The sequence below is a fragment of the Cololabis saira genome, chromosome 8, assembly GCF_033807715.1.
Source record: "Cololabis saira isolate AMF1-May2022 chromosome 8, fColSai1.1, whole genome shotgun sequence".
Taxonomy (NCBI): Eukaryota; Metazoa; Chordata; class Actinopteri; order Beloniformes; family Belonidae; genus Cololabis; species Cololabis saira.
Window position 1 is genome coordinate 25,743,663 of NC_084594.1, and position 24,803 is coordinate 25,768,465.

The 24,803-nt window shown below is 39.9% G+C and overlaps 1 protein-coding gene across 2 annotated transcripts in view; it reads right to left on the reverse strand.

Moving 5' to 3' along the window:
* slc6a11b (solute carrier family 6 member 11b) overlaps positions 1–24,549 on the reverse strand; it is a 29,381-nt gene extending 4,832 nt beyond the window's left edge. Inside the window, exons 1-10 of one of the 2 annotated variants that reach the window (XM_061727414.1) lie at positions 24,242–24,549; positions 23,470–23,694; positions 23,070–23,204; positions 22,734–22,874; positions 22,517–22,598; positions 16,224–16,356; positions 13,561–13,695; positions 3,712–3,815; positions 3,057–3,181; positions 1,151–1,263 (exon numbers count right to left, since the gene is read on the reverse strand). In XM_061727414.1, the coding sequence (XP_061583398.1) occupies positions 1,151–1,263; positions 3,057–3,181; positions 3,712–3,815; positions 13,561–13,695; positions 16,224–16,356; positions 22,517–22,598; positions 22,734–22,874; positions 23,070–23,204; positions 23,470–23,680 (1,179 nt within the window). In that variant the 5' untranslated portion in view covers positions 23,681–23,694; positions 24,242–24,549. Of the gene's footprint in view, positions 1–1,150; positions 1,264–3,056; positions 3,182–3,711; positions 3,816–13,560; positions 13,696–16,223; positions 16,357–22,516; positions 22,599–22,733; positions 22,875–23,069; positions 23,205–23,469; positions 23,698–24,241 lie in introns of both variants that reach the window. The other variant, XM_061727413.1, reaches the window with a different exon arrangement.
* Between the last annotated feature and the right edge of the window lie 254 nt (positions 24,550–24,803).

Sequence of the window (24,803 nt, forward strand, 5' to 3'; positions counted from 1 at the left end):
CTAAAGAGAACAGATGTTTTAATGTTAACAACAGGTAGATGGGACATAAATCCTGAATGCAAAACTCATCCTACAGTAAGTATGACTTTTGCCTCCAGTCATAAGATTGTGGTTCTTCCAAATGTCCTGGGATAAAACATAAACATTTCCTCTGTAATTACTTTGAGGAGCATGTCAGGGTAATGTGGGTGTCCAGTTTCTTACCCAGGGGCACTTGGACATATGAGGAAATGATATGAAGGCACTTATGTTTGGACGGACGACAAACTAGCTCCTGAGCCACTGTGACCCCCGTGCTACGTACGATCTTCAGCTTTACAGAGGGCATATACATGTCAAATATATCCTTCTACAAAAAAAAAAAAACAACTGTAAGAAGGTAATTTATTTATCAAAGTGTCCTTGGGCAAGTCACTGAATCCCCAGTTGCTCCCGGTTGTCAGGCCAGCACCGTGTATGGCAGCTCCGCCGACAACCGGTGTGTGAATGTGCATGTGCGTGTGTGGGTGAACGTCTACAATCTACTAATACTTTGGGGCTGTAGGAGTACAGCTGGAAAGCGCTATATAAGTGTAAGCCATTTACCATTTATGCTTGTATTTAGTTATTGTTAGGTTAATATAATTAGATAGAATTATACCTAATTTGGAACATTTGCTGTGTTATGTCATTTTGGAGAGTTCACCTGTATATTTTCTGTGGCATTGTAGTTTATGAATTATTTTACCTCATCTGTTATGTTGGAGGATCTGGGGGATGGTAAAGAAGTGAATGAGGATCAACCTCCACAATGGCCCGCGTCTGTCATTCCTACCAGCGACCAGCCGCCAGCCACCACTCCACCACTAGTGTGTTTTTGAATAATACATGATTCAATTTCTACCTCCAAAAGCCCATGACCATACCAGCCATATGACAACTTGAGACTTCAAAGTGGCAGCGCACGATCAAAGGAGAGAAGTCACGTTACTTATGCCGAAATAAGCAAATATACCAGGTGGTCACTGGCTGGCATTACACCAGGGGTCAGAAACTAAAAATCTGTGGTAGTTGGTAGAAACATTATTCATGGTTTGTTGGGTCTCCATCTTTGAGCTCTTTATGTTCGATATAACCTTAGAAGCAACAATCTCACTGCTGTAATACTCACCTGACTGTCCAGGCCAAGGAAGATCAACATCATGAAGAAGAGACAAGCCCACAGTGGAGACAGAGGCATCATAGTTACAGCTTTGGGGTATGCAATAAAGGCAAGACCAGGACCTGCATGACAAATGAGGAAACATATTTTATTTATTACTAAAAAATTTATTACTAAAATTTTTAAAACAATACTAATGAAAATAAAAGAGGCACCATTAGGAATGGGCGATATTTTACAGTTCACGATAAACCGTCATAAAAATTCCCCACGGTAAGAATTTGTCATCTCACGATAAAAACAATAAAATGAGGAAAGAAAGAAAGAAAGAAAGAAAGAAAGAAAGAAAGAAAGAAAGAAAGAAAGAAAGAAAGAAAGAAAGAAAGAAAGAAAGAAAGAAAGAAAGAAAGAAAGAAAGAAAGAAAGAAAGAAAGAAAGAAAGAAAGAAAGAAAGAAAGAAAGAAAGAAATCCGTCCGTACCGCCCATCTCTAGGCACCATCCACAACTTAGATTCAAAAGCCTTGATTTTAACATTCCCTTTCCTTTGTATAATTAGTCTTGTGCCACCATTTGTTTATTAATATAAGCATTACAAATGTTTTCACTGTTGACATTGCCCTGGTACTAACTGGAACAGACACCAAATGATAAAGGGGAGAGGACTTTCAACTATTTTATCAGTTTCTTTCCCTTTTTGTCTTCAAGCATCATCATGTTTTAGATGATTTTATTTATAATATCATCATGTCTTTATTTCTGTAGAAGAAAAAGTTTGCTGGGTTCAAAATAGTAATGCGTGTGAGCATCTCTGAATCTTCTAAGTAATTAATTGGTTTTCTGGCCCTTAACTTTTCTGCTTACCTTTTTCATTCACACTCTCAGCTTCTCCTAATTGTCATTTGAAACACTAGCAGGCAACTTACTTAACACCGCCATTATAAAATTAAAAGGAGAGAGAATGCCTGATGAATTCATTTTAAGATGGCCACAAAGATGCCTCCAAAAACGTTCTGTGTTCTCCGGATGTCTAAATAATGAACTGTGTGTTCATTATTTTACTTTACTGCTACTACTATGATTACCACTATACCCAAAATTGACCAAACTTGTTGAAAATTTGGGGTATGAGCAAAAAATGAGCTAATATCATTTTGGTGGAGGCTCTGATCACTATGACGTAATTCATGGGAGGATCACAGGAAAACCTCACAACCTCCTAGCGATCACTGAACTGGAGGTCAGCCTTTCATTACCTAAGTCTGCCTTTAAGAGTAAAGGAAGTGAGTTCACCTGGAGGTGCAAACTACTGTTAGAACTAGTCTCTACAAGCCAGACAAGTTTTGGGACAACAATCTTTGAAAAAGACGAGATAAAGACAACTTAAAAAAGAAGAAATTATGGAACAAAGTTAAACGGTTCGTAAACTAAAGCATAACTGATGTCTACAACACTGTCCTGGAAGCAGTCTGCTATCATAAGACAAGCATGGCCTCAAACAACACTGGCTCACTTGTACAAACGCCAAGTAGGTTATGTAATTGGTGTTTTTTCTTTGATAGCAGCGTTTCTTATTTAAAGTCTTAAACACTATGCTTACGGCATTCTTAGCCAAACATTTCAAATCTCTCGCTCAGTCACATTATCTAAATCATTCATACTGACTTAAATAAATGATAATGCAGTAGTCTAAGAGCCGAAGTAAGGAGTGTGGAATTATATAACAGCAAAAGATCATCTATGTTAGCATAATAAGATACATGAGCAAAAAGAAACATTTTAGAATCTGCTCTCTAGAAGATAGAAGATAATCTAGTTCTAGAAGATATCTAGAAGATAATATAGTTGTCAGAAAAATCAGAGTTTTGAAAACTGATTTTGATTTGGATTCATTATGTCGATATTATGTTCTCTCACCAGACTCTGCCACAGCTTCGATGGGAACATTTTGCTCATATGCCATGAAGCCCAGGACAGAGAATATGGCAAAACCTGCCACAAAGCTGGTGCCGCTGTTCAGACAGCAGAGCATGAGGCAGTCCCTGAGGAGTAAAACAGAAAGAAACAATACTGTTATAGCTGTTTAATATAAAAAAATTAGGAACAAACTAAGTTACATAATTAAGTAGTAATAAATATACAATTACATTTCTTAATTGCTTGTTTTTATAATATTCAACTTTTTATCACAAGTACAATTACATTTGACTGCAGGATAATTTTTATACAGTGAAATTTGTGGTTGACATGACAACTGCAAGGTTGACACAAATCAAAAAATGCTCTACCATCATGCCTAAGTTGATATTAAGTGTTTGAGGCAAAGCTCTTACAGCAATACCCAGATTGAGATGCAACAAAAATAGTTCTTCTAAGACTCTTTGCAGATCTCTTTTCTCTTGGGCATTGTGTTAACAGACACTTGAATGCTCCAAATGAGAAAACTGCCAGAGCTTTTTGGAGGTGGTTTCACTTGTTGCTCATCAATTAAGCAGGTGCATTTAATCGATATACATATAACCTTATATTCAAAAGAAGGTGCACTTTTTTTCACATTATCAAATATGCTTACCTGTAGCAATTATTGTTATAGGAATTGTAACTCCCAAGAGCAGTGAGGCAACCCAAGCAGATGGCATAGGAAAAGAAGATTTGGGTTCCTGCATCCACCCATACCTAGTGTAAAAGATACATCAAATACATATTAAAATGCAAATACAGCATGTAGTGTTTTGTGAAAGCGTTGCCCTGAATTTGTTTCTGAACTTGACTGGATCTCTCTAGTACTGAGTTGTTTGCTGCCTAACAATGCAGCTGGGCAAAACAAGTGTGGTCCATGCACATAGTTTACAAATGAGGATCAGGAAAAGAGTACATTTAAACAACAACAAAAATGGTGGTAGCATTAGCATTCAAAGTACACACATGAAGACAGGGACAAAATAAAAACACTATTCATTTACAACAAAGGTCCCCTACCAGTTCAATCTTCCAGGCTCTCTTTTTTCTAATTTATTATTTTACTTAAATCGGTATGCACATGCCACATCACACAGTCATTATTCAAAATAATATAAAAAAAAGACTTCTGGTGTTATTACCCATCATGTTCTTGAGTCATAGCTTCTTAGATTCTCAGAATCTTTATGTGATTTAAATTAATTAAAGCACCAAATTGAAATAAGATCATCATGATATACCAAAACATGACCATTTACTTTGAAGAAAACCCAAAGCTCTTTCATCACTCTCTCGTCCAACTCTTCATCCTCTAAGTGACTACGAAGAAATAATGGCTTTTTTGGTCTTTCTGAGAGCCACACAGAGCAGCCGCATGAATCATTGATTCAATTCTAAAAGCAGCTCCAGAGTCTTTCAGTGGCTAAATATTCATATTACGCTTCAGTAACTCCCTTCCTTTACTGCTTGGTGGGATTAGAGGTGGATAGTAGGGGTTTAATTAAACACTGAATATGTTTCAATGTTCTGATTCAATTCATTGTCATGGGTGAAGCTACATTAGATGAGGGAAAGATGAGTAGAATCTCATTTGAATTGTCACTGGTACTCCAATACCAATATAATACGAAAATGTTTTTATGCAATGTTTTTATCCCTTCCGTATCACTTCAAATTAAATGCTTTTATTAATGCTTATAATGTACACAGGGATTTAACCTTGTTTACCATGTAAGATCTTGTCCTGAGCATTAAAATCTGCATTATAAAACTAGTTTGCAGAGCTACACAGGACCCACAGGATAGCATGGGGTTTGAGTGAATTCAACTTAATGCAGCATGGCTATTTGAAAACTCTCTCACATCACCATTCGGCCACTAATCTCATTTCCTCACTGAAAAACAATGAATAAACACAAGGTCTTCGCTTCCTCCTGGGAGTAACCACGGAAACTTCTGTGACCTCACAAATACAGGACTGTTCTTGTGGAAGAACAGGTCTTTCTTTCCTAATGTTCATCAGTGTTCCCTTTAGTTCACCCTTGGGTGATGGCTGCACAGGGAAACCGTAAAGGCTCATGCTCAGAGAGAATCACTTGTTGATGTCCCTAATTTGGACAGCTTGTGTTTTGGGTATGCTGAGACTGTGGCTCAAGGAAGCTTTCCTATTGGTTACACTTTCTTATTGTGTAAAAACACGCAGGGAAGTGTACCCCCCGCCAAAAAAACCCAACAAAACATAAGTTGTTGTACATAACATGGATTTACATGTGTTAGCTACAGCGTAAAGACATATGGATGAAACTAATCAATTCGACTTATGTCCCAACATTGCTGTTAAGTTAATTATCATTACACAATTGACACACTATTAAATTTCAAAATCAATCAGTCCATCAGAGTTGGTCCAATCTCAGTTTCGCAGACATTTATATTACTGCAATTATACAACAGGTCTGTTAATTCAGCTTTGTTCGGCTCTGATGAAACAGACAAAAGGTTAGAAGCTGAGCGCACCCAATGCTAACTGAGACTGGCAAACTTACCTTCCCCACACTAAACAAGCAGCTTGAATGCAAATAAGGTTACGTTTAAAAAGTGATGAATGTAAAAAAAATAATTATAGGAAGGTGGATCAATGTAGTGAAGAGGTCTAGTTCAAAACCTAAGCATGGAATAATCAGTTATCATACTAGTCTTATTTTTTTTTAAATATATTAGAATTGCATTGTTAATCATACAAATCTATCCCATTTGTTCAAAACAATAAAGCTGATCACTAAAAATGAAAAGAAAAAATCTTATTTATTCAAATAACAATGTAATTATTAGGGCCCGAGCACCTTCAGTGCGAAGGCCCTATTGTATCTGTAGGAATTATTCTTCTTCTTCTTATTGTTCTGACAAAAGGAAGGCCTTTTTGCCCCCCTAAACGTGCCCAAAAAGTCACCAAATTTTGCATGCAAGTCAGGCCTGGCGAAAAATTTGATATTTAATGGTTTGCATTAATGGGGGTGGCAAAATGGCTCAACAGCGCCCCCTTGAAAACTTTGTGCCTCAAGCCCCACAATGCGGTTTGTCGTACATGCACGAAAATCGGTACACACCTGTATCATGGCGCAACTTAAAAAAAAGTCTCTGGGCGTCATGTCGAGAAACCGAACAGGAAGTCGGCCATTTTGAAATAATCGTGTAATTTTGGCGAAATTTATGCCTTCCTTCGGCAGTTAATACGGCCCGAACCGCAACGTGCACCCAGGTGTGTTATACATCAAAATGTGCGTCTTCATCCTCCGACACCACGCATTACTTTTCTCTTTCAAAAGCGTTACCGTGGCGACGCTAGACGCCAAAAAGCGCGTCCCCCCTTCATCTGATTGGTTCAGACAGAAAAAACTTTGCGCCTCAAGCCCCATAATACGGTTTGACGTACATGAACGAAAATCGCTACACACCTGTATCATGTCGCAACTTAAAGAAAAGTCTCTTGGCGCCATGGCCGAGACCGAATAGGATGTCGGCCATTTTGAACATTCTGAATTAATCGCGTAATTTTGGAGCAATATATGCCCTTCCTTCGAGAATTAATACGGCCCGAACCGTATCGTGAACCCAGGTGTGTTATACATCAAAATGTTCGTCCCCATCCTGCGACTACACGCATTACTTTTCTCCTTCAAAAGTGTTACCGTGGCAACGCTAGACGCGAAAAAGCGCGCGTCCCCTTCATCTGATTGGTCCATATTTGATAGTTCTCCAAAAGTAACCAAATTGTACATGCAAGCCAGGCTTGGCGATAAATTTGATATTTCATGGTTTGCATTAATGGGCGTGGCCTAACGGCTTAACAGCGCCCCCTAGAATACTTTTCTCTGCCATAACTTTTGAATGGTTTGGCATAAAGAGTCGTGGGTGGTGTCATGGGACTCTGTAATGAGTCCTTGACCTTCATTGGCCTGAACTAGCCCCGCCCCTTCTTCTGATTGGTTGTCCCTTTTTTCTGCTATAACTTTTGAATGGGTTGACATAGGAAGTCGTGGGTGGTATCGTTTCTGATATGCTTATGGGGGCGGTGGCCGTGAGTGCGAGGGCCCGTTCATCGCTGCTTGCAGCTTTAATTATTATTATTATTATTATTATTAGGGCCCGAGCACCTTCAGTGCGAAGGCCCTATTGTATTTGCAGGAATTTTTCTTATTATTATTATTTTTCTTCTGACAAAGTGATGGCCTTTTTGCCCCCCTTAACATGCCCAAAAAGTCACCAAATTTTGCACCCAAGTCAGGCCTGGCGAAAAATTTGATATTTAATGGTTTGCATTAATGGGCGTGGTAAAATGGCACAACAGCGCCCCCTTGAAAACTTTGTGCCTCAAGCCCCACGATACGGTTTGACGTACATGCACGAAAATCGGTACACACCTGTATCATGGCGCAACTTAAAGAAAAGTCTCTGGGCGTCATGTCGAGAAACCGAACAGGAAGTCGGCCATTTTGAATTAATCGTGTCATTTTGGCGAAATGTATGCCTTCCTTCGGCAGTTAATTCAGCCCGAACCGTAATGTTCCCCCAAGTGTGTTATACATCAAAATGTGCGTCTCCATCCTCCGACCCCACGCATTACTTTTCTCTTTCGAAAGTGTTACCGTGGCGACGCTAAACGCCAAAAAGCGTGCCCACCCTTCATCTGATTGGTTCAGACAGAAAAAACTTTGCGCCTCAAGCCCCATAATAAGCTTTGACGTACATGAACGAAAATCGGTACACACCTGTATCATGTCACAACTAAAAGAAAAGTCTCTTGGCGCCATGGCCGAAACCGAACAGGAAGTCGGCCATTTTGAACATTCTGCATTAATCGCGTAATTTTGGAGCAATATATGCCATTCCTTCGAGAATTAATTCAGCCCGAACCGTATCGTGAACCCAGATGTGTTATACATCAAAATGTGCGTCTCCATCCTGCGACTACGCGCATTACTTTTCTCTTTCAAAAGTGTTACCGTGGCGATGCTAGACGCCAAAAGGCGCGGCCCCCCTTCATCTGATTGGTCCATATTTGATAGTTCCCCAAAAGGCACCACATTTTGCTTGCAAGGCAGGCCTGGCGATAAATTTGATATATCATGGTTTGCATTAATGGACGTGGCAAAATGGCTCAACAGCGCCCCCCGGAAAACTTTGTGCCTCAAGCCCCACAATACGGTTTGACGTACATGCACGAAAATCGGTACACACCTGTATCATGTCACAACTTAAAGAAAAGTCCCCCGGCGCCATGGCCGAAACCGAACAGGAAGTCGGCCATTTTGAATTAATTGTGTAATTTTGGCGCAATTTATGCCATTCCTTCGGCAATTAATACGGCCCGAACCGTAACGTGCACCCAGGTGTGTTATACATCAAAATGTGCGTCTCCATCTTGCGACTACGCGCATTACTTTTCTCTTTCAAAAGTGTTACCGTGGCAACGCTAGATGCCAAAAAGCACGCCTCCCCTTCATCTGATTGGTCCATATTTGATAGTTCTCCAAAAGTCACCAAATTTGGCATGCAAGCCAGGCCTGGTGATAAATTTGATATTTCCTGGTTTGCATTAATGGGCGTGGCCTAACGGCTCAACAGTGCCCCCTAGAATACTTTTCTCTGCCATAACTTTTGAAAGGTTTCACATAAAGAGTCGTGGGTGGTGTCATGGGACTCGGTATTGAGTCCTTGACCATAATTGGTGAAAATTAGCCCCGCCCCTTCTTCTGATTGGTTGTCCCTATTTTCTGCTATAACTTTTGAATGTTTTAACATAGAGAGTCGTGGGTGGTGTCATGGGAACCTGTAATGAGTCCTTGAGCTTCTTTGGCCTTAATTAGCCCCGCCCCTTCTTCTGATTGGTTGTCCCGATTTTCTGCTATAACTTTTGAATGGTTTGACATAAAGAGTCGTGGGTGGTGTCAATGAACGCTGTAGTGAGTCCTTGACCTTCATTGGCCTGAATTAGCCCCACCCCTTCTTCTGATTGGTTGTCCCTTTTTTCTGCTATAACTTTTGAATGGTTTGACATAGGAAGTCGTAAGTGGTGTCATTTCTGATATGCTTATGGGCGGCGGTGGCCGTGAGTGCGAGGGCCCGTTCATCGCTGCTTGCAGCTTTAATTCTCATTATTTACTATTTCCTCAGCATGCTAAAATAGGTCTTTGCCAATTGTTGCATAAGGTACTCAGTGATTACGAAACTGAATGAATGCTTAGCTGATACAAAGCTACAACAATGTCATTCTGTCTATTATTTTCACAGCAGAATATGCTCAGGTAGTAAAAAAAGAGAGAAAAAAAGATAGAAACCAAGATAGACTGAAGACAGTTGACATAATACCAGAATGGATGCCCTTGCTGCATTGATAGGGTCATCTGGCAAGAATGACGGACTAAGATGGATATTATCTGCATAACAGTAACACACAAACCCATGCGAGAGGCACTTTGAGACCTGTTTGAAGTACTGAAACTGGCTAGTACTTCTCAATCTGAGCATGATTGAAAGAGAGCTGTTTGACCAGAGGCTTTACCCACTCCTCTTTCAAAGGCAGCGGGAACTGTCTCTAAACCCAATGAACTTGGAGGAGTCAGACAGGGACATGAAGTAGGACTGCTTCATGTACTGTGTTTACAGGATTGGATGCCATGCCCAGAGGTTCAGTAAATTGGCTAATGATAGCTGCCATCTTATCAGTGAAAAAGGAGGCAAAGGTATTTGCAGATAGATTTGCAGCTGTCAGAGGAGGCTGCGGGGTCAGCGGATTGCTGAAGGTGAAGAAATAGCTTCTGAGAGTCAGAGGGGCTGCTGATGTTATCATTGTAAAAAGCCCATATTTGCAGCTTTGGTACTGGATATTAATAAGGAAAGAACGGAATAATAACCCCTGGGAATTAACAGGGTCAGAAGTTGTTTGTTTTTTTATGGGGGGGTGGGGTTACATTTTTTTCCTGTGGCTTAAATCTGAAGCCTAACAAGAAAGCAAACAAAATAGTGGTTAGAGAGATGGAGAGGCGTGAATTAGACTTCATCAGCTCCAGTTTCTTCTGACATGTAGGTCTAGTTGTTTGCCAGCTTTGTGAGTAGGAGGACTTGGAATCCTGGTTAGGTCAAATGAGTCAATCAGGGACAGAACATCCACAGAGCTGGCTTCATTTAAGACAGTAGATGTTCATGTAACAGTTCATGTTCATACCAATGTAGAAGAGGAGCATAATGCTCAGGGACAGGAGATTGTCCAGCTTATCCACAAATGCGAGCAATTCACTTGGTGGATGATAAATTACAACCACAGAGACTTTGACCGGGGCAGTCACAGTAACAAAATGGTGTTCAAAAGAGGCATAATTGTGATGAGATATAATTTTCTGCCTTTTTTCATTTGTCTGAGATCAATAAGCCTGCTTCCTTTCCAGACTGGGACAGATGGAAAGTATATGGGATAGTGAGTACTTAGTGGTTATATGCACAGTATATCTGTTATTATTACTATTTAGTTTTAACATTTTATTGGCTATTTTGTCTGGGATTTTGTTTCAAAATGTTGTACCATTTTGTATGATAGCATGTGCTGGTGTGATGATATTAACCCTTTATGGTTAAAAATCATTTCTACAATAGCTTTTATATGAGAAAAAGTGGGGTTAAGTACAAACATCATCAATAAATCGATAAATAAAAGCAACCTAGTCCAAAAGTATGAGTAAAAAGCGGAGTGATGCAAAGTGCAAGGTGGAGGGAGAAAGGAAACAAAACAGTCAAAAAAAGCAGCAGTGGACAGAAGAGTAAGGCTTGATGAAGTTCAGATGTGTAAAAAGGGAGGACAACATCCAGCCGTAAACACTGCACAAAGCTTGCTGAACAGAACAGAGCCCTGATTGTCCAAGAGGAAACTAATTTGTGTCAGAAGTAATGTCCTCAAACAAGCAGCAGCCTTTTTTCATTGCTCTTCCTCTCCTCTCCCTGAGCCACTTCTTTTGTTTGCTTGTTTTTTTTTTTTTAAACGTCCTTCTTTTTTCTGGGCCACGGGCTATCTGCATTGCTTTCTCTTTCGTCATCAAATTCACTGATGCATCTGATTTACATGCAGAAATAAACAAAGTATTGACTCAGATACCGTTCAACGTTTACTCTAGCTAAAATTGTCTCAAGGAAAACAAATGAAGATTAAAAAATAGTGTAAGGCGGTCTTATGACCCATTCAAAGTGTGTTTTTCTCACCTTTCTCTATACCTGCATTCTCATTGCACAAGCAACTGATTTTATACTACTTATTTATTTGTATCTTTATAAATCACACTTTAATTCTTTAAAAAAAAGTCTCTCTTGCTTCCTCTGTTCAAACACCACTGCCACTCTTGTTTGTTGGAGTGTGAATGTTGTGTTGAACTGTTGAATGTGTCCTTGTGTTCTTGTAGTGTTGTCGTTTTAAACAGGCATAAATGTTTAATACGGTGTAAAATAAAATCTAAGAAACATAAGACAGAAGTGTGGAATGAGACTGCATGTTCTCAACACCTCTTCCTGCCAACAAGTGTTGCGAACAGACTGTCCTACAGTATGTGAGTGCACATTTACGGTATAGATAACTGTGAGGCAGCAAAGTTTCCTTATTATCACATTCATGCCATCCCACCTCAGGGACTGGTTGTCAGCATGGAGAGCGTAAAACAGGTGTTCACATGTGCGAGATGCTTGAAAAGGAGGAAGTTATGAAACTGGCACCAAGACTTTCCTGTAATGCTCCCAACTTGGCAAGTACGGAGGCTTGGAAAGGACTCTAGGGTGTCTGTTTTTCTGTGTTTTGCTGTTATTTGAAAATATGGAGTCCGACAGAATGTGATAGAAGTCCTTCACTGGCTGAAAGCGATTTCAGGAAACCAAAGCTGAATTTTCTCTGCTGGTGATGTTGAAGTTGTAAGGTTAAAATTTAAAAAGGTATTTATTCATCCAGTCCATGTTGTTTTACTTAACAGCGTGAAATGAAAATATAAAAAATCAAAGTGAGAGTAAAAGGATGTTTAACAACAAAAAACGTATAATAATTGACAACTCAAGTCTAAAGAGTCACCTCAAACAAGCTCTGATCGCATCTGATCGCACTTTGTCCTCCATTTCTTTATGCAAAACAGCCGTTATCTGTTAACAAAAGCTTATCTCTGACAAGATGGAGGTGTAAGTACCTTCTATGCTGAAAAATGTGTTACGTAAGAATTGAAAGATTCAAGCTTCAAAAGACATGTAAACATGGAGCATAACTAAAGCTCATCAACACATTAACCGTGCCCTTATTATTTTGTTTATTTACAGTTAGTACGAATGCCATGTTTTCATTTGTCAAACATCACCCAAGCACTTTACACAAAGTGTGGCAGATGCACTTCGAAGTATGCTTTCACATCACACTGTCTCTTGACTTGAGAAGAAATTGCAGTGACCTTTAATTCATCTTGCAACCAAATGCACACCACAGGACTGTTTTATTTGTTTATCTATTTTAATATTCATAAAACCAACACTGCAGTTAATACTCTGGAGAAGCACAAATTGTACTTCTATCCATCTATCTGATCTCCACTCTCTTTCTCCCTCAAACTTTTCATCTTTCTCACATCATGTTGTCATGACACCTCATCCACTGACATTTACTGGTGCTCTGTTGCCTGGCAACGCAAGCTGTCCACTGTTCCCAGATGAGGTCAAGGAGTTACAGTTTGAGTGTATGTCTCTTTCCATTTGTGTTACATATTAATGTGCCACACCTATTTCCTTCATCGTAATCTTTCAACCCAACAGGTTCTCAAAGCTCGCTGTTTATCTGACTCCTCCGATCAGCTCATCACCAGCGTAAAGTGTCACGGCCATATTACAACACAATAACATCCCTGCCTTTGGAGAGTGGAAAAGAAATGTTCAAATGTTTCTAATTGTATGATAATATTTTACAAAGCAAAACATCAATTAACTGGGACAGACCATTTTTGCTGTACTGCTGTGCAGGATTTGTGACATATGTGGGGAAAAAAGCCTCATCTTCCTTCACATTTACTGTAACATCAGTATCACCCTGAACTCTTATGAAATGATCCCTAAAGCCTGATTAGGACATGTTCATGAACATGATGGATAACAAGGATGTTGATGCTTGTACTGCTTTACTACTTTAAACCTTTATTGCTCTGAAATAATATCTGGTCTTTCTTGTTACTTTTGAAAACATATGAAATTGAAATCCAAATGTGCAAGAGCAAAAACAGAAGCACTGCTGTAGAACAGAAGGTGTAACACCCACAGAAGACAAAAATATCAAAACATCTACTTTGAAAGAAGCTCCTTTTCCCTGCCTGTGGCAGTATCTCCATTTCCAGAACATGTTTATTACTCACAAAGGATTTACAAAGTAAGAAGGAAAGTAAAGAGGGTCCAAGCCTACCTGAGGGTCGGAGAGACGTGATATGTCTGGGTAAAGGTAGAACTTGATGCCATCGTAAGCTCCAGGGAGAGTGACTCCTCTAACTAGCAGGACTAATAGCATGACGTAAGGAAATGTAGCCGTCACATACACAACCTGCAAGCATAAAAATTGAAAAATGCTTGAGATTTCAGAAAATACAGATACCATGGACAAACAAAACAAAAGGCTTGACAGTGACAATCAACCTAACAATGCTAAGATGCAAACTTTACTGTCTTGGGACATGCTAAAATCCACCCATGCAATGTGCTCTTTACTGGAAATGAATCTTTAGTGATAAAACTACAGTAACAGTTCTCAAATAAGCTTGTTCAATTGCTGTGTGACCAGAAAACAAAGCCTGACTTCAACTTTAGGAAATTGATAAGTTCAAAGTTCTTGCAGTTTTTTTGTAATTTATCAAGAATTTCTGAAGTAAAAACTAAACCAGCTGTCTGTTAGATTTTTCAAGACTAATGGCACATCTTATGGTAGAATTTCAAAATTAAATTGATACCAAAGGCTGCTATAATTATTATTTTTTACCTGTTGGCAAAAGCCTGAAACCTGGTTAATTTATTGTAGCATATCAGTTTATCATATACTTTATAACATTAGCTGGAATCTTGTACCCTTCGATCCCAAGAACGAATTATTCTGCGTTTGGCAACAATGTAAATTAGAGGGATATGCTCATCCAGAAGTGCCCCGTATACAGTAACAAGGACTGGCTAACCATCCAACCAACACTCTCCTTTATCGAACCATTCAGGTTTAGCAGAATTGTGCTCTACATCTCAAGACTCTTTGAACAAAGACTCTGGCCTCTTGGAAGGCAGAGGCGGGCAACATACATCCCCTGGCTTTCTGGCACTCAGTCAAAGTCCAATTGAGGACCGAACAGGACAGAACAGAGCACGGCCAGGAGCCTGAAAAGAAAAGAGGGCTCCCTGGCCCCATCTCTGTAACAGGAAAAGTCCAGAGGAGTGATGCTGGCAGTGTGGGAAAATGTGCTTCTCTTTGAAGCATGCACCGAAGTTCATGAGTGCACACAGACACTCACAAATGGACACACACACAGCTTCATTCACAACATAGAAACGAGAGTGTGCATACTACAAACATGCACACAAAGGTGACCATATATGCCAGTCACATTACTGTACTACTGCTTGCAGCATTCTCATGAATGGCTACCCCTTTTATACTTGTGGGAGGAGAAAGCGAGGTGCATTGATGCGGTGGACTTCTTAATGAAACTCCACAAAAGCTCCATTCAGTTGAACAGTAGGGGGCCGTGATTTACTCAGCCATTCAGAAGCCCAAGAAATTCTGCTTGACTGAATATCCTGAACATCCTCAACCTTAAAAACTTCACTTAAAAGCTTGAATCCTAACAAAATTCTAACCAACATCTTGTTTGAACAGTTAGCATCCATGTGGTTATCCACTATAAACCCTATTAATCTTAACGCAGCTTACAGGGTGACTGTGGGAAAACTTGCGCCCAGTTAAGCCCTCCTTTAATTTGTCAAATCAAACGATTACAAATTCTAAGTCCTCTTTTATCCCTCCGGAGATGAAAAGGACAATATTCAATCTCTCCATGAACATTTGATGCTCTGCATGCTCCGTCCCGCTCACCATGGGTAAACATTTAGACACTGCAAATTTCCTGGTCAACTTCGCCTCTGTCTCGCTGTAAATCTAATAGGAGGGCTTAAATCTGAGAATGGATGGCAAACCCGGCCAAAAAAGCAAACAGCTTAGCAGAGTCGGAACTGAATGAGCTGTAGGGCTGTGGAAAAGAAAGCCCCTCTCTCTCTGTCTTGCAACAAGCGAACTGTGGTTAATTTCTCATAGCAGGAGAGGGACAGAGAGAGGCAGAAGAGATGGAGGCTAAGATATACTCTGCATGCTCCTCATGAACACTCTCCTTTCCTCCAGTGAATACAGGAATCAATCTTGGACCGGCTGCTAAAGCCCAGCCATGAAGAAGCATTCTCCCCTCTTACTTCACAGTAACAAAAGGCACTTCATGGAGATATAGGCATTACCGCCCAGTTGTTTTTTTTCACTGTCATGTCGAATGCAGACCCATTAATTTTTCCTCACACACCTCTCTTCTTTGTCTCTTTTTCCTGACTCTATCTCTGTCTTTCTACTGATTCTGAAGCACTGAATCTTTTTGGAGGTTTTTAAAGCTGCTGAGCATACAAAAGAAGATGCAGGACCCTTATTGTCCTCCGCGGGTTGAAAAGACTTGACGGAAGAATTAAAATGGAAAGTTTGATTGGAGGAGTTGCCCCTTTTGTTCTGTTTCCAGGAGTGAATTTTAGCAGCTTCTTGCGAGAGAGCTGTTAAAGGACTAAAAGGATAAGTGTACAAATATTCACGCTCTCTAATGCATAAGACAATAAGTTTAACTGTTCCAACATTTGAAAAACACCTGAAGGAAGACAAAGTAGCAGGCACAAACATTCCTGGACCCAAATAATTGATATATAAACTACGTCATGATCATACAGTTTTGATAATAACAATATGACATTATGTGATGCTTACACATGATGGTCACATTAGAACCTGCCCATCCTGACATTATGGCACACATGACAGCAACATGCATTACCCAGTCTCACCTTGCCAGTTGACTTGGGTCCCTTCCAGATGCAGAAGTAGCAGATGAACCAAGCCAGAGCCAAGCACATGGCCAGCTCCCAGCGCATCCCTCCCATGTGCTCAATACCATCTGATATCTTCAGCACTCGTCGTCTGATTTGGCACACAGAACAGAGGTTATTACTGGTTCAAAATTTGATAAAGGCTTTTTTATTGTAAACAATTCTTTTGCAAGCAGCTCCCTGAGATCGGTCTCCAGGCATTTAGCTCTACTAAATAAATTACAGCTCTGAGGGAGGATTATGAAAAATAAATATATGCGTGCATCTGCTCAGTATAAATAGTAATGTCACTTCTTCCAGTAGACAGCCACATTCTCTGGGAAAATCGGCCAGTGAAAGTTCAGTACTTTTAAGTATTTCAATTTCTTAATCTGCATCTCGCTCAATTTAGATTATAGGGTTTTATGTCACATACTGAAGATAAGAATAAGTAACTAATAAGTAATTCCTTTTTAGCTTAAATTTGTGTAAAATAATGTATTTTATGATGAAAGAATAAAACAATACAGATCACAAGTCCATCACAGGGCCCCAATGTGACATACAGCCATGCACACTCATGCTCTCATCAATAGACAAATTACAAATTTTGGATTATGGGAGAAAGTTGGGGACTATAAAAAGATACATATTGAGAGACATTGCGAACTCTGCTCCGAAAGCCTCTGGCGGATATTCAAAAAGGAACTTTCTCACTGAGAAGTTACCATTATAACCATCACACCATCACCCATATCCTGAATGGGTATGGGTGAACAGTTTTGTTGAAACGGGTGAAAAATGTTTTACTGTATCAGACACAGGTTTGGGTCGGGTCAAACAACAGGGAGATGGCAGTTTTAAATTGTGATTTTCAAACCATCATCTGAAAACAAAACATAACAGAAATACTGTATTTAAAATTTTAGTGACTTACAAAATGTCTGCATTTCAAGATGATAAAAACATCAAATGTTAATTCAAATCAGCATGTACCTTCCCATAATTTTCTACTGCTTTCATTTTCATATAAATTGTGGATATTTTCTCTTTTTCAGACCATTCTCTGTAAATCCTAGAGATGGCTGTGCATGAAAATCCCAGTAGATCAGGACAATACCTCCAATAAAATCAAGTCTGATGTGTGGGAGACATGCAGCATTATCTCAAAAAAGTAATTGTTAAAGGCTTCACTGCAACAAAGTGTACAATTAAGTATGCAACGGTATTCAACATTTTTGAAGCTCTACATTGTGATGGATTTTGTGCATTTGCCAGGGATTAATAGAAGGGTTGGGCCGCGTGGAGGCTAAGCAGCTACTGCCTGATCCTACTACAGTTTGTCATGAAGTTACTAGATATGCAGAAGAGATCCGTCAACAAAAAAATCCACAAATTTAAAACATCGTTGGCGGAAAACAATTGAAAACAATGCACATGTGGACATGTAACAACTGAAAAACTAGCTATCCCTGTGTCACGCTGCACTACATTAACAATAAGTGGGGGTTAATTGAACAAGTGTTCTGTACATCAGTGTGGGATATGTCACTGTAAAAAAGCAGACAATATTAGAACAGCCATCATTGATGCTTTATGTACATTTGGCACTAATGAATTCTAGTCCAAATTGGTTTATATGACCGACAGGGGTGCAAATATAGTTGCAGCCATGCATGCAGTAACAAGATTGAGCTGTGCATTCCACATATTCCACACCGTCCTATCCAAAACCTTCACCAAACTGTCAGAGAGGAATAAGCATGTAGAGGAGGTAACTACTCTGATTGAGTCGACCAAGTTACTAGTGACATATCTCAAGCAGACCATCTCCAGGCTCTCAAAGCCTCTGTGGAGACCCGCTGGAATTTCTTCCACACAGTGCTCGAGTCCATTACCAGTCAATATAAAGACATCTGCACACTTCTGGAAGAGCGAAGGGAAGTTGGCTGCCTGACAAACTTGGGTGAAGACGCGCTCCATTTTGCATTTCTTAAGTTATTTAAGGAAGTCACCGAAGCCATACAGGCAACAAAAACCTCAACCCTCCATCTATCAATTGTTTGGTATGAAGGCATCAAATGCCACTTGCAAGTCTCCTCAACTGATAGTATGACCATTTCCTCACTGTATTTTGCTGGAGAAATTTTACATTCCATTTTTAACACAGACTTGCAATGTTCTTACACCCCAAACTGGAAAGTATGAGGCTACTCTCTGACAGTAGTGACGTGGCAAAGGTGCACAATGACAATGAGGTCCCTTGTGAAAGGTTACTGTTGATGCAAATGCTGCCAATTCAAAAAATAACACATCAGCAAACCAAATATTATTGTATTTAATTCCATTCAAAAATACTTTATTTATCCCTGAAGGGAAATATATTGTTGCAGTATCAATGTATATCATATGTATAACTATGCCAACATAGACCTTAATAATATTGCATTAAATATTTTAAATTCATTTAATTTTAAATTCAGCATAGATCTCAAGGATAAGCATGGAATTCTAGAGCATTGCCACCTCCCACCTCCCGCGAAGCATGTTTCAGGATCAGCTGACAAATTGTCAGGCATGTAAGATTCCAGTGTTGAGGTCCCACAGCATCAGGATGAAGTGGCGGCTTATATTGATTACAAAATATATAAAGATGACTCATTTCAAGTTTAGTCATGGTGGACAAAGTTTTCCAACATTGCTCAGATTGCAAGACCAATTCTCACTATCCCTGCATCCAGTAATGCAAGGAAACAAGATTTTTCTCATGTGGTGGATATATCATACAGGAGCAAAGGACTCATCTGAAACCATCAGCAATGGACAATGTGCTGTTTTAACGCAGCAATCTAACACACCACACCAAGTAAAAGTTTGTCCTCACATTGGGAATGTTAAGACCGAGCAGGGGCAATCAATGGAAAATGGGCAGTGCACGTACGCATGATCAAGTCAGGATTATGGCTACATGATATGTTTAATTGGTATTGTAGCGATACAAAAGTGTGTTATTTCAACTTCAGTTCAAAGATTCTAGAGTGCTACACATTTCAGGTGTTGATGGTAGTTTGTCTGATTCATGGCTTTATGTTGCCAGGCTGTATGAAATCTGCCAGGGCCTTCACAATCAACATTACGGGCGTCTGTGCACGGTGTGTGAATGGGCAAATAGAGTTGATTGATAGTTGTGATAGCCAATCGGATCACGAGGTGCGTCAGTAAAGCCGGGCATACACTGTGCGATTGTCGGCTCGTTTTGAACCGATTTTCCACTTGTGTGACTATTTTTTGGATCGGGTCAGATTTCGACCCAATCGTTGGTCGTGCCTCGTGCAGTATTCGTGGGGTAATGACGAGAGATTAACACCTCATGACAAGCTCCTGATCACAAATCGTGTGCTCGCAAGAAAATCAAACGTGTTTGAAATTCTGGTTGCTCCTCATGAAGGTATCGCACAGTTGAAGCAGTGCTACGACCCGATTGGCCTCATCCTTTCACAGAGAGCATGCGCAATATCTGATGTCACGTCAAAAACTATTATTTGTAGTTTAAAGTGTTGCAAATTCATGTTAGAAATCATGTTTTAATAGCAGAAAAAGAAAGACCCTACTTCCCACGTCTGCCCAGACAATTCCTTGTCCAACCACGACGTCGTCTTATCTTTTTTGATTTATCGCCACACAGAATGGCACAAATTGCCAGGGCAGCACGTTTGTTCTTGTTGAGCATCTTCGGTGTGTCCCACTTCGTGGTTCCTCCTGTTCTTCTAGTTTTTTTTGAAGTTGCAGTTCCGGTACACAGAAGTCCGACGTGAGTATGATGAACGTATAGTGTGAGCAGACAGGTTGCATCAGAGCATCGGGACGTACAGTGTGAGACCATTAGTCGTGTGAATTTTGAACTCAGCGATCTAGTCGTGCAGTTTGAGATGGGACTGAATCAAACGATTTGAAATATTTAAAATTTAAAATATCGCAGTGTATGCCCAGCTTAACTTGGACATCACTGAAAGAAAGTGTGAAATGCACTGCTCGCCACTGGAGAACTGCAATACACTCAAAGCATAAAGGACCTTATCCAAGCCATGAGATGAGTATGGATCCATTAACAATCACTAGGAATAAAATCTTTACAGGTTCAATTGTGTTTTTTTTTTTCTTTTTTATAATATAAGTGCTAATATTCCAGTGCTAATATAAAGATGGCACTGGAAACATTACCTAATAACTTTTCCCGCTTTCATCTCATCATGAAGCCCTAGTGAATGGTAACAGACAACTTTCCACCAAAGTTTTAATACATCTGCCTCATCTGCATACCTCATCTGTAGACTTCCTTTCATGTTGGCTAGAATGCGACCAACCTAACCTGAACAGTTTGAGGCTCACTAAAGGAAGCAGGAAACCATTCTGATTGAAGCTTTGGCAGTAAGGACATCATCAGAGTATTCAAAAGCTTATGTGGTGTTACACATCCATCTACATCTCACGCTACAACTCATTATCAAGAATTGATCGGTGAGACCACAAAAATGGTCCTACGACTCCCAGTGGCTATAAAGAAACTGGAGAATCATCACAGTTCTTTGTACCATAAAAAAATGTTCAGGAGTGGACCATCATACGTCATGTCAACATAAAAACTAAAAGCCAAAACCAGGAGCACCTGTATATCTGGAAACAAATAAAGAAAACCAGATGTTGGATTTATGGACAATCAGAGCAAGAGGACGTAAATAGATGATAAAAAGAGGTAGACCCAGGCCAATATCCTGAAGAACATCTGTGGTTACTGGAAAAGAGTGTGATCTGAAACACACTCTGAAACATGAAAGTCTATCATGGTGTCAAGACTCACTTCTTCACAGTCTGTGTGAAAAGTTATTTACTGTGATATGCCTAAGGCCATGGCTGCAGAATGCGGGGCATGTTATCTGCAATTGTGACGTCACATCATGTCAGAGGTGATGAATCAAGAGTTTGTTTCCTGTTTGTTAAAAGCATAACCAGGCAACAGCATTGATGAAGATGAGAAGCAGGAGTCTGAGCCATACAGGCACATGGTACTGCCAAATCTTTGCCACCTATTCCCCCCGCCCCCTCCCCATCCCTAGGGCTCCTGACCAGCCATTGAGCATCATGACATGTTCTTGGGGAATGGCCACAACCATGGTCCAACATAGCCCCCCATTCCTCCTTGGTCCGCCAAAAGGCCAAGATGTGTGTGTAAATGTGCTTGTGCGGGTTCTGAGGCATTTACTTAAAAAAAAGTATTATTATTATTATTATTATTATTATTATTATTATTATTATTATTATTATTATTATTATTATTATTATTATTATTATTATTATTATTATTATTATATTTTGATTGGTGTAACATGTATGGATATGGTTTATGTTTAATGTGATTTTCCTGATCACATGAATGGGGTGTAAATACAAGTAGCTTTAAAGTATAATTTCTAAAATGTATGCATAGAACCTTATTCCAGCATTCATTTGAGTGGGCTTGTCATTTTAATCCCCATTCTTTACATGTAAATGTACAAATTATATGCTTGTCTGGTAGACGAGTCATGCAATTGTCAATCTATGACACGGCTTCACATTCTAAAGTATTATTAAGACTGAAAACATTAAATTGTATTTGCTAAATAGAGATCAAAATACAGCTTATTACAGGGCTAATGCTGGTGTTGTTTATTCCTAAGAGTGGACTCTGATCTGGCATCGACTGAACAAAGCTTAGTCAGTTTCTATTTATGCCAACAATATGTGTAGTTGGCGCTTTGGTCTTGTCTTTTTTGGGGTTTAGGTTTATGTTGTCATCTCTACTCTGATGTATCCATAACCCTTACACTACTTAATTAATATCCCGGAACACAGGCAACAATCTGAATGCAAATAATATGATTTCAGTCCATAAATCAGTTGCAACGTTGATTTGACCCAGCAGTGTTAACACAGCTCCTGGCAGTGAGACAGGAAGTGTGGTCAGCATTACACACTGACAAGGCCTGATCCACTGCCACACACATGGCTCAAGCTGGGCAACAGTCGGCCTACCATGTCTTGCTGACACAGAAATATGAAAAGGGGCTGACTAATTAGTGAGTAAGGTCCAGAAGGGGGGTGGGGGCAGTTAAACCACAGATGAGCTGAAATGCCACAACTATAGAAATTCTGTAAGATGATATTGTGCCCACAAACTTGAGGAACATAAGAAAGACTAGGAGACAGAGACAGAGAAACGAAGGTGTACTCACTCCCAGAACTCAATAACGGGAGAAGTTGCGTTTGGGTTTGTGATGTTGGTGGCATTTTCCCCGTAAAAATCAACACAGTTTTCTGCAAATACAAGACAGCTTGTTATTTTTATTATTTTTCTTTTTTTCTAGGTAGAACAATGGGGTTACTCAGGAGATATTTTCTTTTTTTGTATTTGTTGTTGGATGAATAATGTCCAGTGTTCCCTCCTCTTACCTGTATTCCAGTAGTGTCCACAGCCAGCCCATGGCAGCTCAGTTGTAAAGCAGTTGAAGAGGTAGAAAATGGCCCAGGCAAGAATTACGACATAGTACACATTTAGATGAGCTTCAATCACTTGCGTTGCATAGCCAATACCTAAAAAGGGAAAAGAGTTACACATGACAGAAATTAAAAGAAAATAAAAATTAAATACTACTATTATAGTTTTGCTAAATTAAGATTTGCAAAGTCCAAATTGTTCATTTGTCAATGCAAACCTGGCCAATAAAGGTGATTCTGATTCTAATGAATGGCACAAGCCATACAAATATAAAGCACATTTTTTCTCACCCTCAAATAGTGGGCAGACTTTCCTCCAGCAGGTGATTCCTCCCTCACTGGTAAACTGACCCAGAGCCGTCTCAAGGAAAAACACAGGGATGCCGCAACAGATGAAGAAGATGACGTATGGAATAAAGAAGGCACCTTTTTGCACACAGCACATGAATGTGTTATCAATACATACACCACGTCTGACAGAGAGGCAGTTTAAATCTTAACTCTCATAACTTTGAAAGGATTGATGCTCAGTGTTTAAACTAAGAACTAGTCCTGTCAACCCTTTCCCACATGCATGAATACAGGCTTTATTTATAGCAGTTCTCCAAAAGAAACGCCTCCCCATCACCTAATCTTTTATTAAAAAGCATGTTCATGTTCATCCTAGTGGCAGAGATAAAGTAAACCTTGCCTCCTCCATTCTTGTAGCAGAGGTAGGGAAACCTCCAGACGTTGCCCAGCCCGATGATCTCTCCAGCCACAGATAGGAAAAACTCAATCTTGTTGTTCCAGTGGCCTCTTTCAATGTATACCCCATTGTCAAGGCTTGAGCTGGACCCTTCTGGGTCTTTGCCATCCTCTGGTTTACCATTTATAACTGGTCCACTCTTCTCAGCTGTCATGACGCTCAGGCAGCCTGCTGAGAGAGGAAAAACAAAAACAAAAAAACACACACACACACACACAAGGACAATAGATTACTCCAAATCTTTAACATGCATCAACTCAATTCTCCCGTCACCTGGAATTTGTGTCTTTCCTGGGAGATTTGAATCTGGATGCCCAATAATGCAAAACCACACCCATCAAATACTTTGAAGAGTAATGGACATGAAGGTTCCAACTGAGAGGAAACAGCATGATTCATTTTGTGTTACATAGCTGCAAAGGTTTTCCACATTTCAATAATAAAGACAATCACTTTTTCATGTGATGAAAGGGTCAAATCATCTGTTAATTTATTATTTAGAAGAAGAAAAGTACTGTACTATATTGGAGTTGAAAGTATTCCTTTACTATACTTCATCAAACAGCTGACAAAACTAAATACAAGTGAATCTAAACGTCAACACAGTCAGTCAGCATCAGAATCTTACTCTTTAATGTAAGTTAACAGCTAAAAGGTGTTAGAAAATTGCTCCTCAGTGTGAGGACCTGAACATACAATGAGAAACCAAACTCACCAGTCTCTTAATTAACAGTGACAAACCTCCCTCTGGCTCCCACGATGATGCGCACTAACAATCACCTTTACAACAAACGCAGGACGTTTCGGTCAGGGGAGTGAAAAGAGGAGCGGGTGCACAAAGAACAAAAGCTTAACAATCTGAGTCCACAGCTAAATGAGATGGATATGCTAAGTCTCTACGTCTATGTAAAAGAAAGATCCCAGAGGCGGCGGAGTGACCGTGCAGAGCTCGCGCAAGGCGATGGATAACATGCGACTGCGCTCCCACTCAGTGCGAGTCCACTCTCAAGAGCCTCTACTTGGACAAAAGCCATGTGGTAACCAGCCTTGCTCTCACACTCACAGCAGCGTTACCAAGCACAGAGAGAGCAGGGTGGCGCAGGGAGAGGAAAAGACAGAAAAAAAGTAATCACACCAGATTTCTAACAGTTACAAAACACTGAAAATAGTATAAATTAACTAATGACGTTAACCACAATTTTATTTTTCAAAATTGAAAAGAGAGGTTCTAACACTGCTTTGTGACACATTGCACCTGTTTTCTTGGAAAGCAACTG